Below are 11,726 nucleotides of genomic sequence, written 5' to 3' on the forward strand. Positions count from 1 at the left end.
TGCCCCTCCCTGCAAGTGGTCCCAGCTTTTATCCCTCAGTGGGACACCTGACCTTTGTTTACTTAATGCAGGACACCCTTGGGCTCATTTGCCCAGTGGCTCTCCCTGCAAGGCCAGCCGCACCCTGGAGGGAAGCCTAAAGGTAAACTCACCCCCCCTTTGTGAAGGGCTGTGGGAATCACCCATATGTCAACCTTAATTTGGGGCTTCGGGTTGAAACCCCAGCATTTCAGTACTTCCAATATTTGTTCACTTTTGTGTCCAAACAGAAGTATTACAGAGGTATTATTGAAGCACTATGCTCTTATGATGGCTGAGTGCCACCTTTCCTTGTCACCATTTGAATAAGGGTAATCTTCCAGCAGGGATCCCAATTCTCAACTGAAGCAATTCCCTTTCAGGTGAGTTATCATCCCAGGCATTTAACTAGTTCAGTGTGACACTTCTGCAAAGCATGAACTGAACCACTAATTCACTTTCCTGCATGTGAAGATTGTCTCTTATCAAAAATTTTGACTGAAACTAATGAATCCACCTATCACAACTTTTCATAAATACTTGAGGCTTTTTTCACATTAGGTCCAACATAATAAATTGTACATAGGAGTTTCATAGTTTTATTTCAAACAGTAAGAACATCAATAACTTCCGATAAATTTATTAGTAAATGGTGGTTTTCTGATATCCAAGGACTATAAAATCACTCCACCTACTAATTTGGCAGATATTTGGCCAGATATTTGGCAAAATATCTGTCAAGAATCAGAGTTCTGATTCCATAATCCCTCTGTCAGTTGTACCATTTAACGGAATTATTGTTTTCTGCTTTATTTAATAGTGAGTACAGACTGGGGTGGGTATTTTTAACTTCATACTTGATTCTCACAGACACACAGCTGAACGTTGATTTCTGGCATTCATAATTCCTGTGCCAAAAACCCCCATTGTTCTAGTAATCTGAGTTCCTTCACAGAAGCTGACATTTTTCCACAAATGCTTCTTTTGCCAGATTCATTCAGCTATGCTGTATTTTTAGCAATCGGTATTTGTTTAAAGTTGAATATGACTACCACTTCTTAGCATCAATGTAAAATCTACCTGAGAGATAAAAGAACAATATTTTTATCTAGATGTTCCTTGCTTACATTACAAAATTAAGCTTTTATTGGAATTTCTGAGTTTTTTGGATGCCTGCCTTTATAAGTATCTGATGCAGTGCCATCCACCAAGATATTACTATGGTTCTTAGATTCAGCATTTCCACATCCATCTCCTTCACTGAGTTGCTCTGTACAGCTGCAATGCAAATTACATACAGACAATGCTGAAGATATGTCCCTGGCTTCTTTAATGTTTATTTGCAGTTCCTCACACTCAGGTTCAATCACATATCAACCATCTCCAGAAATTCGAGTTTTGGAGAAAAATTAATTAGATAGCGTTACAGAACGGACTATAGGGGTTGGTTTGCACCGGTGAAGAGGGGGAGGAACTGTCCTCTCATTTCTGCTAGAAGATATGTCTAGAGCAAATGTCTAGAGGAAATTTCTGCAGAACCAGAATGAAGGAAAAATACATGTAAGCAAGGGTAAGTAGGTCTGATTATCATTACTCTGTGTAAATCCCTAGGCCATTTGGTTTTGCCTCAGGAATTATAGCAAAGTCCATGATGTCAGTGCATGCCCCTGACCTGAGCATGAGGAGATTTGCCACTCCACCACCTACAGACATTCCAACTTTGAAAACAGTATATAAACAAAGCAGAATCAAACTAAATGAGATAAATTATCTTTGTCCAGGCTTGATTGGCTGTAAGGAAGAAACAAACAGAATTTTTAATTCCATAAATAAGATTTGCTTCCACTTTAAGCTTATTTATGGGAGGACATGAAGTATGAGGGCATCTCTTCTTAAAACTGCTAAATTTATTGAACACCTATGACTACTTCATTTTTGCTGGATATCTTTGTGTTGAGCTTGCCTCCAAATGTCATTCTTGCCACGTGTTTTCTTCTCATATTCTATGCTTAGGCCTGGGTGGACATGTGGACATTTTTAATTAGCATGCATTTCTCTTCTCTCACTATTCATTACTACACTCACTGGGAAGAATATTTTTTACAACTGCAACTACACAGCTTTTGACTTACGTATCAATAATTTCACAAAATTACTCAGTTTCTAATTACTCCATCTGATAACTGTTCAAATTCCCACAGCTCAATGGGACACACAGTGGCTAAGAACTTTTCTGGGTTGCTGACTTCTAGTAAGCAAAATGTGCTTGCCTGTATTATTTTCTTGAGCGCATTTTCTAATAATTTTCACTGTACTTCAAGTTCCTGCTTTAAATTTCTGATCTCTCAAAGCTTACCTTATGCAGCGCTGTTTCTCATTTTGATCTTTGTGCTGCAGAGAGAAAAATTACTAAAGTGATGTAACCCTTCCCTTCAAGCTGATGGACTGTGATGGTCACACTGGCTTCATTTTTTGGCCAGAGATTATGAAGGCAGTTTTGAAAGTAAGAAGGAAGAATAGGCTGATAAACATTTATACTTACTACATGATAGGAATCAAGTATCCAATGATTCTACTGACCACTACTGCAGCAAAAAAATAAATGGGAATATTAAGCTTCTCAATTACTTACTGCAGTTGAGAGGATACATCAGGAAGGAGTGGAAGAAATAAGCATCTGAGCAAGAAGAGTGAGGGAATGAAGGTGTAAGTGTACGCCGCAGCGTTATTATTGTTGTATTCCCTAACCGAACAGGGTCAATGACTGCACAGCTATTGCAGTCATCTCCTTTCAAATGCTTGAAAAGCAACCACATGGACCACCAAGCTGGGGCTGCATCTGGCTTGACAGGTAATATCAGAGAGGACGCAGTCTAGAACGTCTGCCAGCTGGCCTTCTCCTTGGTGGCAAGGGTCACCCTCCACCTCCAAATGGTAAAATGTGTCTTTTCCTTTCTATTGCACCCGGTGAAAAGCTGAAATGGTGAGTGTCTCGTGTCATGTTTCCTAGGCTTCTACCTTTGTGTGGCTTCCGGGAAGTATCACATAGAGCAGAATGGTGAGAAAGGAAATGCTAACAAAACATCCGTGATGGCCTTCTGTAGTCAAAGAGATAGCCAAGCTTAATTGAGTAAAAACTGCTGGATGGGCACTCTTAATTCACTCTGAGAATTTTTTCGTCATTTATCATAGATTGGTCAGAAAGTGGTCTAAGCTGTTTCAAAGCAGCGATGAACAAATATCCTCTTTTCAAGCCAAATGTGTTGATGGAAGAGGATGACATCTTTGCAGAGCTGATAAACAATCATTCAGTAATCCTTTTTAATCAAAATGAGCTGCATTGACGACTTTACGTAGTATGTTGTTACCAACAGCATTTTGCAGAGTGCATGCCTTTATTTCCATCCTATGTCACTTTTAAACAAAAATAAGAGTTCAGGCTTACACACAGATGATTCTCAAGTCTAAGACCTTGAATTCTCTGTTCTGCAGCCTTGCCATGGGCTTCCTGGATGTTCACTATCCTCTGAAGAAGAAGAGTTGGCAGCTTCATAAAGATAACTGACAAGTCTGCATCATCTTTGGTTGAAAAAAATAAATGGATTTATCTAAACACTATGCATGGTATGAGCAAAAAGCCTACAAGAAAGGACGGGGGGTGGGTGAGCAGCAGAGGATGACAAGAAAGCTCTCTCTTAGAAGTCAGAAAGTGTATGGATAAAATGAGAATTGCCAAAAGTCAAGCTGAGTCCTGACAGTTGACAGGTCCTGAGACCTAGAAATATAAATTAAAATAAATATATACTATTCTTTGACAGTATAGAGAAAAAGAGAAATGAAACTCTGCAAGCAGTGAAGTTGTTACACCATAAGAATGGAGTTGAGATCAAAGATAATGTTGGTATGGCCACCTCAAAACTCAATCTTCTGTAAAAAGAATGACAGCAAAAGCTGTCTACTGAAAACGTTTGTATAACATTAAATAGCATTCAAGATAGAAGCAAAGTTTTTAAGGTTTAGTAAAATTAAGCAAGGCAAATTAAATTACCTCCTGCCCAGAATACTGAAACAATTCACCCATGAATTCAATAGTAAGTAACTAAAAAAATCTATCAGCTCAAGTGATGCCACATTATCAGAAGATGTCAGCAGAACAAATATAATTCAGAAAGATAAAACCAGAAAAAGTGGCAACTTTACACCTATTACTCTGAGCTCGATGGTGTGCAAATCTTTTTAAGAACTTCAAAGGCAAGGATATTTTGAGACACAGAGGTAAGTGGAAACCTGGGACAAAATACAACATGGCTTTACCAATGTAAATACAGATTTTGGTAATAAAATAACCTGCATTAAAGATGAGGGGGCTGAAGAAGATCTAACCTACATGACCTTCAGTATTCGATACTGCACTACATAAGGAGCATAACTACATAACACAATTACACAAACAGGAGATTGTGAACAGTGCAAGCCTGTAAACTGGAGGTAGACTTAGCTGAGAAGAGACAGCAATACATTACAACGAGAAGTAAATTGATGAATTGGGGGAAAGGGAGTCTTCCTACTAAAATTTCTCAAGGTTCCCTCTTACTAATGATCTTATTATTTAATCTTTTCATTCATAACTTTGACACAGAAAGAAAAACGTGAAATTTATTGATAGTATAAAATTAGGGATATCAATTTAGAGAAAGTCCAGGATGTTATACAGGAAAAATGGATTAATAAAAGAACTGGAAAAATAAAAATGAGACACAAGTGCCAGCAGACTCATCAGTTTGAAATGACAGATATTAATTGGCCATAAGGCAACCATCAGACACAGTGTGGTACAGCAATAAAAAAGGCATATGCAGTCCTGCATATATCTAGCTATATCAGCCTAAATAGCAGAGTTTGAATATCATCACAGACATTGATCAGACATTATTTAAAATTAGAGTGTCACATGTGATCACTTATAATCAAGAAAGATGTATTCAGACATGGACAATCACATGGGAAAGAGCAGAATCTACTCGGCATGAGCGACTAAGAAGTGACACTAAAACTGCTATTTGCAAGTACTCATAAACATAGATATCTTGGCTGGGAAAATCCATTTAAGTTTGTAGTAGTTTGAGCCCACAGGGAAACTGAGCACCTTGCAGCTGCTTGCTCATTTCTTCCCCCTCAGGAATGGGAAGAAAAATAAAAGATTTGGGAATCAAGATAAGGGCAGGGAGGGATGACTCACCCATTAAGGTCATGGGAAAAAGACAGTCTCGTTAGGGGAAGAAAAAGAACATCAATCTAATTCAACCACTACCACTTAATTTAACAATCAAACAGAGTAGGACAGCAAGAAGTATAACCACATCTTAAAAATATCTTCCCCCTGACCCCTGCCTTCTTCCCACGCTCAACTTTGATCTCGATTTCTCTACCTCCTCCCCTCCAGCAGCACAGGGAAGATGGGGGATGGGGGTTGCAGTCAGTCTATCACCCATTGTTTCTGCTGCTCCTTCCTCCTCAGGGGGAGGACTCCTCACACTCCTCCCCTGCCCCAGCATGGGGTCCTCTCATGGCAGACAGTTCTCCACGAATGTTCTCCAACATGCGTCCTTCCCGTGGGCTGCAGCTCTTCATGAACTGCTCCAGCGTGGGTCCCTCACACAGGTCTCAGCCCTCCCAGAGAGGAATTGCTCTAGCGTGGCCTTCCTACAAGTCCCAGCCTTCTCTGAGCGCAGCCAGCTGCTCTGGCATGGGGTGCTCCATGGGCTACAAATGGGTATCTGATCCACCATGGACCTCCATGGGCTGCAGGGGCACAGCCTTCCCTCTCACCATGGGCTGCAGGGGAGTCTCTGCTGCAGTGCACCTCCCCTCCTTCCTCCTCCTTTCTTAAGCTGACCTTTGCATTTGCAGAGGTGTCTCCCTCACAACTCCTCTTCACAACTCCAACTCCTTCTTCCAGGTTCTCCTTCTTAAATATATTAGCTCAGAGGTGCAGCCACCATCACTAACTGGCTTGACCTCGGCACAGAGGCAGGTCCCACTTGGAGCTGGGGGAGCTTCAAGAAGCTTCTCACAGGGGCCACCGCTGTAACCCCCTCCCCTGCTACCAAATCCCCACCACACACACACACACAAACCCAACACATAGTTAATTGACAATGCTAATACAAAAGAAATGTGTAGAAATTTTACATTGCAACCGTAGGCTGAAAATTAGAAATCCATTTGTAAAAATCAAGAGGAGCAAGGTTCCAGTACACCCATCAAGAAGGACAAACAACCTAATCTTTAAAAAAAGCCAAGTATGTTTATGAAATGGATTAGAGATGGTAGCATTTTTATAAGCTGCAAGGTAACACTCAGTGAGCTAGGAAGTTCTTTTCAACCTGGCACCCTCCTGTACTATGTTCCTACACTAGGGCAGAAGCAACAGAAAGTAGCTCCATTAAATATTTAGAAAAACTTATGTTAAAGATAGATTAAGCTTCTAAAAGAAAATTAACTCAAGAACTTCAGAAGTCAACATCGCTTCAGGTCTAATGTGTATCAGTATGTTAATTGCTTTAATCTATAATTTTACAAATGAAACAAAATTATGTACAAGTATACCTTTGACTTTGAAGGGGGAGGAGGGGTTGGTAAGAATCAAAGACCAGGCAGTGGTCCATGCAGACAATTTGTATGTTAGTGCAAGAGCATAAGGAACGACAAAATAATACCTGTGATGCATAACCTCACCTACAGCACTCAGCAGAACCCTGTATTCTTTACTTGTCCATTGGAGACCGCCACGCTGGTACCAAGCCCCCAGACGAGCAGAGGCAAGGACACCCAGTGGGACTCGGGAATCATGACAGTTCCCGGCAGTGCTCTAAGAGGGACACGAAACTTCTGAAAAAGAAGTTTCCCAGGGAAATACTTTGTCCAAGTATGTAGCCAGGGATGCTGAATCTACAGGTCCAGTCTGTGTTTTTGTAACAGCAACCTCAGCAGCTTCAACCTCTGCTGGACCTCTAAGCAGGAGGAAGTCATGTTCCTTCCTCTGCTTCCTCATTCTCCCTCTCCTCTCTGCCCCTTCCTCAAGCTACCCATGCACAGCCACATGCTGAGGTGTTGGAATAGCAGTACAGTGTCTTGTCCAAACTTCTTGGTCCTGAGCTCCTTTGAGAAAAATGTGCCAGGGCAGCTAGAAAGATTCCTCAGGCAGGATTCAGTTCATTGGCCACACCCTGAACCACACAGAGCCAGATCATGGATTTATAAGAAGCAGATTCTTTAGTCCATGCTTATACCAAAGCCTGCACAACCTAAAAACCTCTTGGTGAGTGTAAAGATGTTGGAATCAGAAGGGTGAAGGAAGATGTGACTGACAGTATTAGCAGAAGTCTTTTTATTTGCTGGCCAACTTTTTAAAGGTATAAAAGTTTCACATATAAAAGCAGGGATCTCATGACCGCTCCAAAATGGCTTTATTAGTTGCTGCTTCAATAAACAATCTTGCTGCGTTTCATTTGACCACTTTCAGAGGCGGGTTATAGAAACAGATAATTCATAACAAATACTGAACTTCCAGAAAACCACTTCAAGCCTGGGACTGCTCTTTTCCACCTATGTAGTTTAATCATTTTAATTTCCTAAAATGAGGAATTACCACAGCCATGCTTCAGTTCAAATTTCTGCAATACAATTTACTGCGGAAATCTTCTTGGTCCCATTGAACACTCACTCCTCCCATGAATGTCTTACATTCATAATTCTACATCTTTGTCTTCAGTTTGCTTGTGTTGCCTGGTGGTGTCCTTTGGAGCTGCTCCATCTGCCGCCATCTCCTTTGTCTTTTGTTCTCAAGAATCACTGGTCATCTCATTTTTTGTATGATGCTCTGCTTTCACTTGGTGTGAAATCTTTTGTTTACATAGAGATAATTGCATAAAGTATATTAATATGAAAGCATCTCACCTTGCTGAGAACATAATTTAGTGTTTTTACAATTATTTTCTTGGCTGATCTATTCCCATTCGGTGAGACTGCTTTTGTCTTACAGACTAATCAGAAGTTTAGGAGTGAGCTGAATGGGACTTAAATGGGTACAGAACCATCCTCTATAAGGGCTAATTAGTTGAGGTAAGTGTAAGAGAACAAGCACTGCTACATGATTTCTTCTAGCAAGTATGAGTACTGTATTTCAATGTATTTACTTCTGATTTTCAGAAAGGGCATTTCTTAGAATAGTTTTATAGTGCCCAAGATTGTAATATTATTCCTGTCGCTTCGGGATCCTATGTTTTGCAAGGTGTCAAATTCAAAGGTAAGAAAGATTCCTCTGATGTCCATATTTCCGCTAACTGTGCAAGTACTGCAGTGATTTGAATTAATTATCTGTTTCTCAGTAAGTACTGAATTAAGGGCATAATTATGATTCTCTAAGGATCTGATTATAGTAACTGCTTGGGCTTCCCAGTGTACTATTTTACTGGCATAGTCTCATCTTGTCACAAACTGTATTCTTACAAACTTATTAAGTACAGTTTTTCATGTTCAGGTATCTTTTTCTTATGACATATTAACATAATATTTATTCATTTATTAACTGTGGCTGAACTTTAAAATCCTATTCATGAACAAGGCCTCCTCGCTGGTAAAGAACTTACAGGGAATACGAAGATGACAGCTGACACTTGGCATTTCTGCGGATGCTGCATTCAGAGAAGAAAAAGGGACAGTGCTGATAATATTTTTCCCAGCACACCAGCTACCTAACTATTCTTAACCAGTCATACAGATTATTTTTCAGTTTTCTTGCTGTTAACTGGTTTTTAAGTGTTTCCACCCTCACATATAGAAGAAAATATTGCATGACTAGCCAGAGCCTACTAAAATGTTTTAGTCAGAAATAACAGCATTTCAAGGATATGTCAGATAATTTCAGTGTATGCACTCTCTTTCCTACTTTACTGTTTTCTGGATGCATTGTTATATTGCTGGTCACTTGCTAATGGAAGCACAGAATAAGCACACGGTAATGCCTAATAGTAGCTGTTCATGCCCGACTGGCATGGATTAAAGATCACCTATCTATCATGATTTTGTGATGTGAATGGACAAAAGTATTATGTGATTTTGCTAAAATCAAGCTGCACTTTAAGCCTGCAGACTCACTAAAGATGACCGAGTACCTTTCCCTGATCTCTTCTGCATACAAATATGCTCTGTGTCGCTGATGTGTACTGGTTCAGGGAACACCTCTTGTTCATTTATGTCCTGACAGATACTGCCACTATTTACTACTCCAGCAATACTCAGTGAAGTATCTATCCTTGTTGGAGAACGGCTTGCAGAGAGCAAGGCCATGGGTCCCTGCAGAAGCTGATTGCAGCCATCTGAGGTAAACAAAGGAAAAAACCCAGGGTACAGTTATGCCAAACAACAGACTGTTATGTTAACAAAGAGAGAAACTGAGGTACACAATGGCCTTGATGGTAAAAACAACCTTGGGAAAGGAGGCAGGCCAGAAGAGGGAAGATGTTGTGACATGTCTGAGATGCCACAGGGGGCTGGGACATTATAATGTAGCCTTTTACATGTATCCAATAGATCTGTGAGTAGTATGCATGATTATTGTAGAGTGCTTATATAAGGTGTGATTTCTTTCAATAAAGTTGAAGCTTGCTCTATCATTCACATTGAATCGGCTGCTTGCTTCCTCCGCCCGCCGCATATCCTCTTATTTAGCTTTGACAAACAGAAACCTATCTTAACTCATGTTCATTCAGGACTAATAACATTCAGTTCTTTGCCTGTTGCATGTACTGAGTCCCCTTGCAGCCACATCTCCAATAGCTCTCCTCCCACAAAAGCAAAATTGCTGCACTTTTTAACATCTCCCCTAATTTTACTGACTTTTCACTCGGTACTAGAATTATCAAATTCTGCCTTCAGCCAGGTCACTGGTCACGCATTTATTAAATTTTCAGATACACTCATCACACTTTTTGATACTTTGGTGGTAATCCAGCATAAGAGCTTTCTTTAAGTTTAGTAAACTTAAAACACTTGACAGTGATCAGGCTGCTGCTGTTTTAAGAACATAATGTCATCACTTTGCTGAATTCCCCCATTTGTCTGCATTATTTGCTATTTCCTAATTCCCTTTATACTATAAAATCCTTGAGGCTGAGATTTATTTTTTTTGTCTGATGTTTATAAAACAAATAGAGCCATGAAGCTCTGGTTCAAAACCAGCAGTAATATGCAGCAAACAAATAACCACTGTTCAGAGGAGGACAAGAGAGGCAGGCGTAAGGAACTGGCAGCGATTTTTCCTTCTTGATTGCCTTCTTTATTTGCCCAGCAAAGGAACAGCAGCATAAAACCACACAAATTTATAAAATTAGAGCTGCGATTCTGATTAGGTGTGTGGAATAGATTAAACAGTTCTAGCAGTTACAAACATCCTATTGTAAAAAGCAAGTTAAAAACTGGTGACATGTTTCTCTCATATCATTCATGCCAAAATATTATTATTTTAGTAACGGTTAAAAGAATATCTTCAGACTGCAGATATCCTAGGAACCAAGGCTTAAACCACACCAATAAAAAGTTGCAGTACAACTGAGTGTCCTTTTTTCCACTCACTGCTATGGCTAACTTGGCAAAATGTAGCTAATGAAATCAGTTCCCAGAGTTGGCGTGCCTTACGTGAAAATGATGCACTTATATACCACTGCTTTCTCAAATTTCTGGCTCAATGTATGCTCCCTCCTGATACATTCTATTTATGTTTTCGATCAAATCTTTTTGATGCACGTTAAGTGTTTATACACGGGAGAAAAACTGTGATTCTGCAACATACATGTGGAACATCACCAGGACTGCGCGGTTTTTTGCTTTCTCTCCGCTCAATGCAAAGATATTTGTACTTAATCTGCTAAATTCTAAGAGATGATACTGGGGAAAACGGCTTAGTAATGTACCCTGCCAGAAGTCATATAAAAAAAAAAAAAAAAAGAAGAAATACACAAATTGTCTGATCCATGCTGTTAGAGTACACGGGTACTGCAGGGACAACAACTTTTTAGGCTGTAACTAATACCCGGCATTTTCCACAAAGCGCCTTTGCTCTCCTGCTGCGCTGCCAGACGCGCTCCGGGGAAGGGCTGGAGGAGGCCCGACGCCGCGGCAGCGCACACGGGCGCGGTACCGGCCGCGGCGCCGGCTGCCCGTCGCGGCCACGCGTGGCCGTGCCACACCGCAACGCACCCGGCGGCCGCCGCCGTTCCCCTGGCGGTCGCTGCCGGCGGTTCGGGCGCAGCCCGGCGCGGCGGGCGGCGGAGGCGGCGTCGCGGCGCAGGCGTGTGCGGGCAGCGTGGGCCCGGCGGGACGGCGCGGGGCGGCGGGCGGCCGGGTGTGGCGGCCCGCCGGGAGGAGCGGGACGGTGACTGCGCCCGCCCGCCCGCCCGCCCTTACCTCAGGTGCAGGTAGTGCACCAGCTTCGTCACCACCGTCACCATCTTCCCGGGTCACCTTCCCCGCCGCTGCCTGCGGGGCGGCAGGGACACACGGCGGGGAGGGCGACGCTGCCCGGGGCCTCTCTCCTCCCGCCGCGGCTCTTGCCCGCTGCTTCGCCGTCCGCGGTCCCCTCAGGGCGTCAGCGGCTTCGCCTCTCGGACGCTCACCTGCCGGCGGGGACCCGGCCCCGCCGCCGAGAG

At 42.0% G+C, this 11,726-nt stretch overlaps 1 protein-coding gene across 1 annotated transcript in view; it reads right to left on the bottom strand.

Annotated features, from left to right (window-relative positions):
* ARHGAP18 (Rho GTPase activating protein 18) overlaps positions 1-11,726 on the bottom strand; it is a 97,897-nt gene extending 86,171 nt beyond the window's left edge. The window contains exon 1 of the mRNA XM_074896291.1: positions 11,485-11,726. Coding sequence (XP_074752392.1) covers positions 11,485-11,528 — 44 coding nt within the window. The 5' untranslated portion in view covers positions 11,529-11,726. The remainder of the gene's footprint in view (positions 1-11,484) is intronic.

This window comes from Athene noctua, chromosome 1 (genome assembly GCF_965140245.1).
Source record: "Athene noctua chromosome 1, bAthNoc1.hap1.1, whole genome shotgun sequence".
NCBI classification, from domain to species: Eukaryota; Metazoa; Chordata; class Aves; order Strigiformes; family Strigidae; genus Athene; species Athene noctua.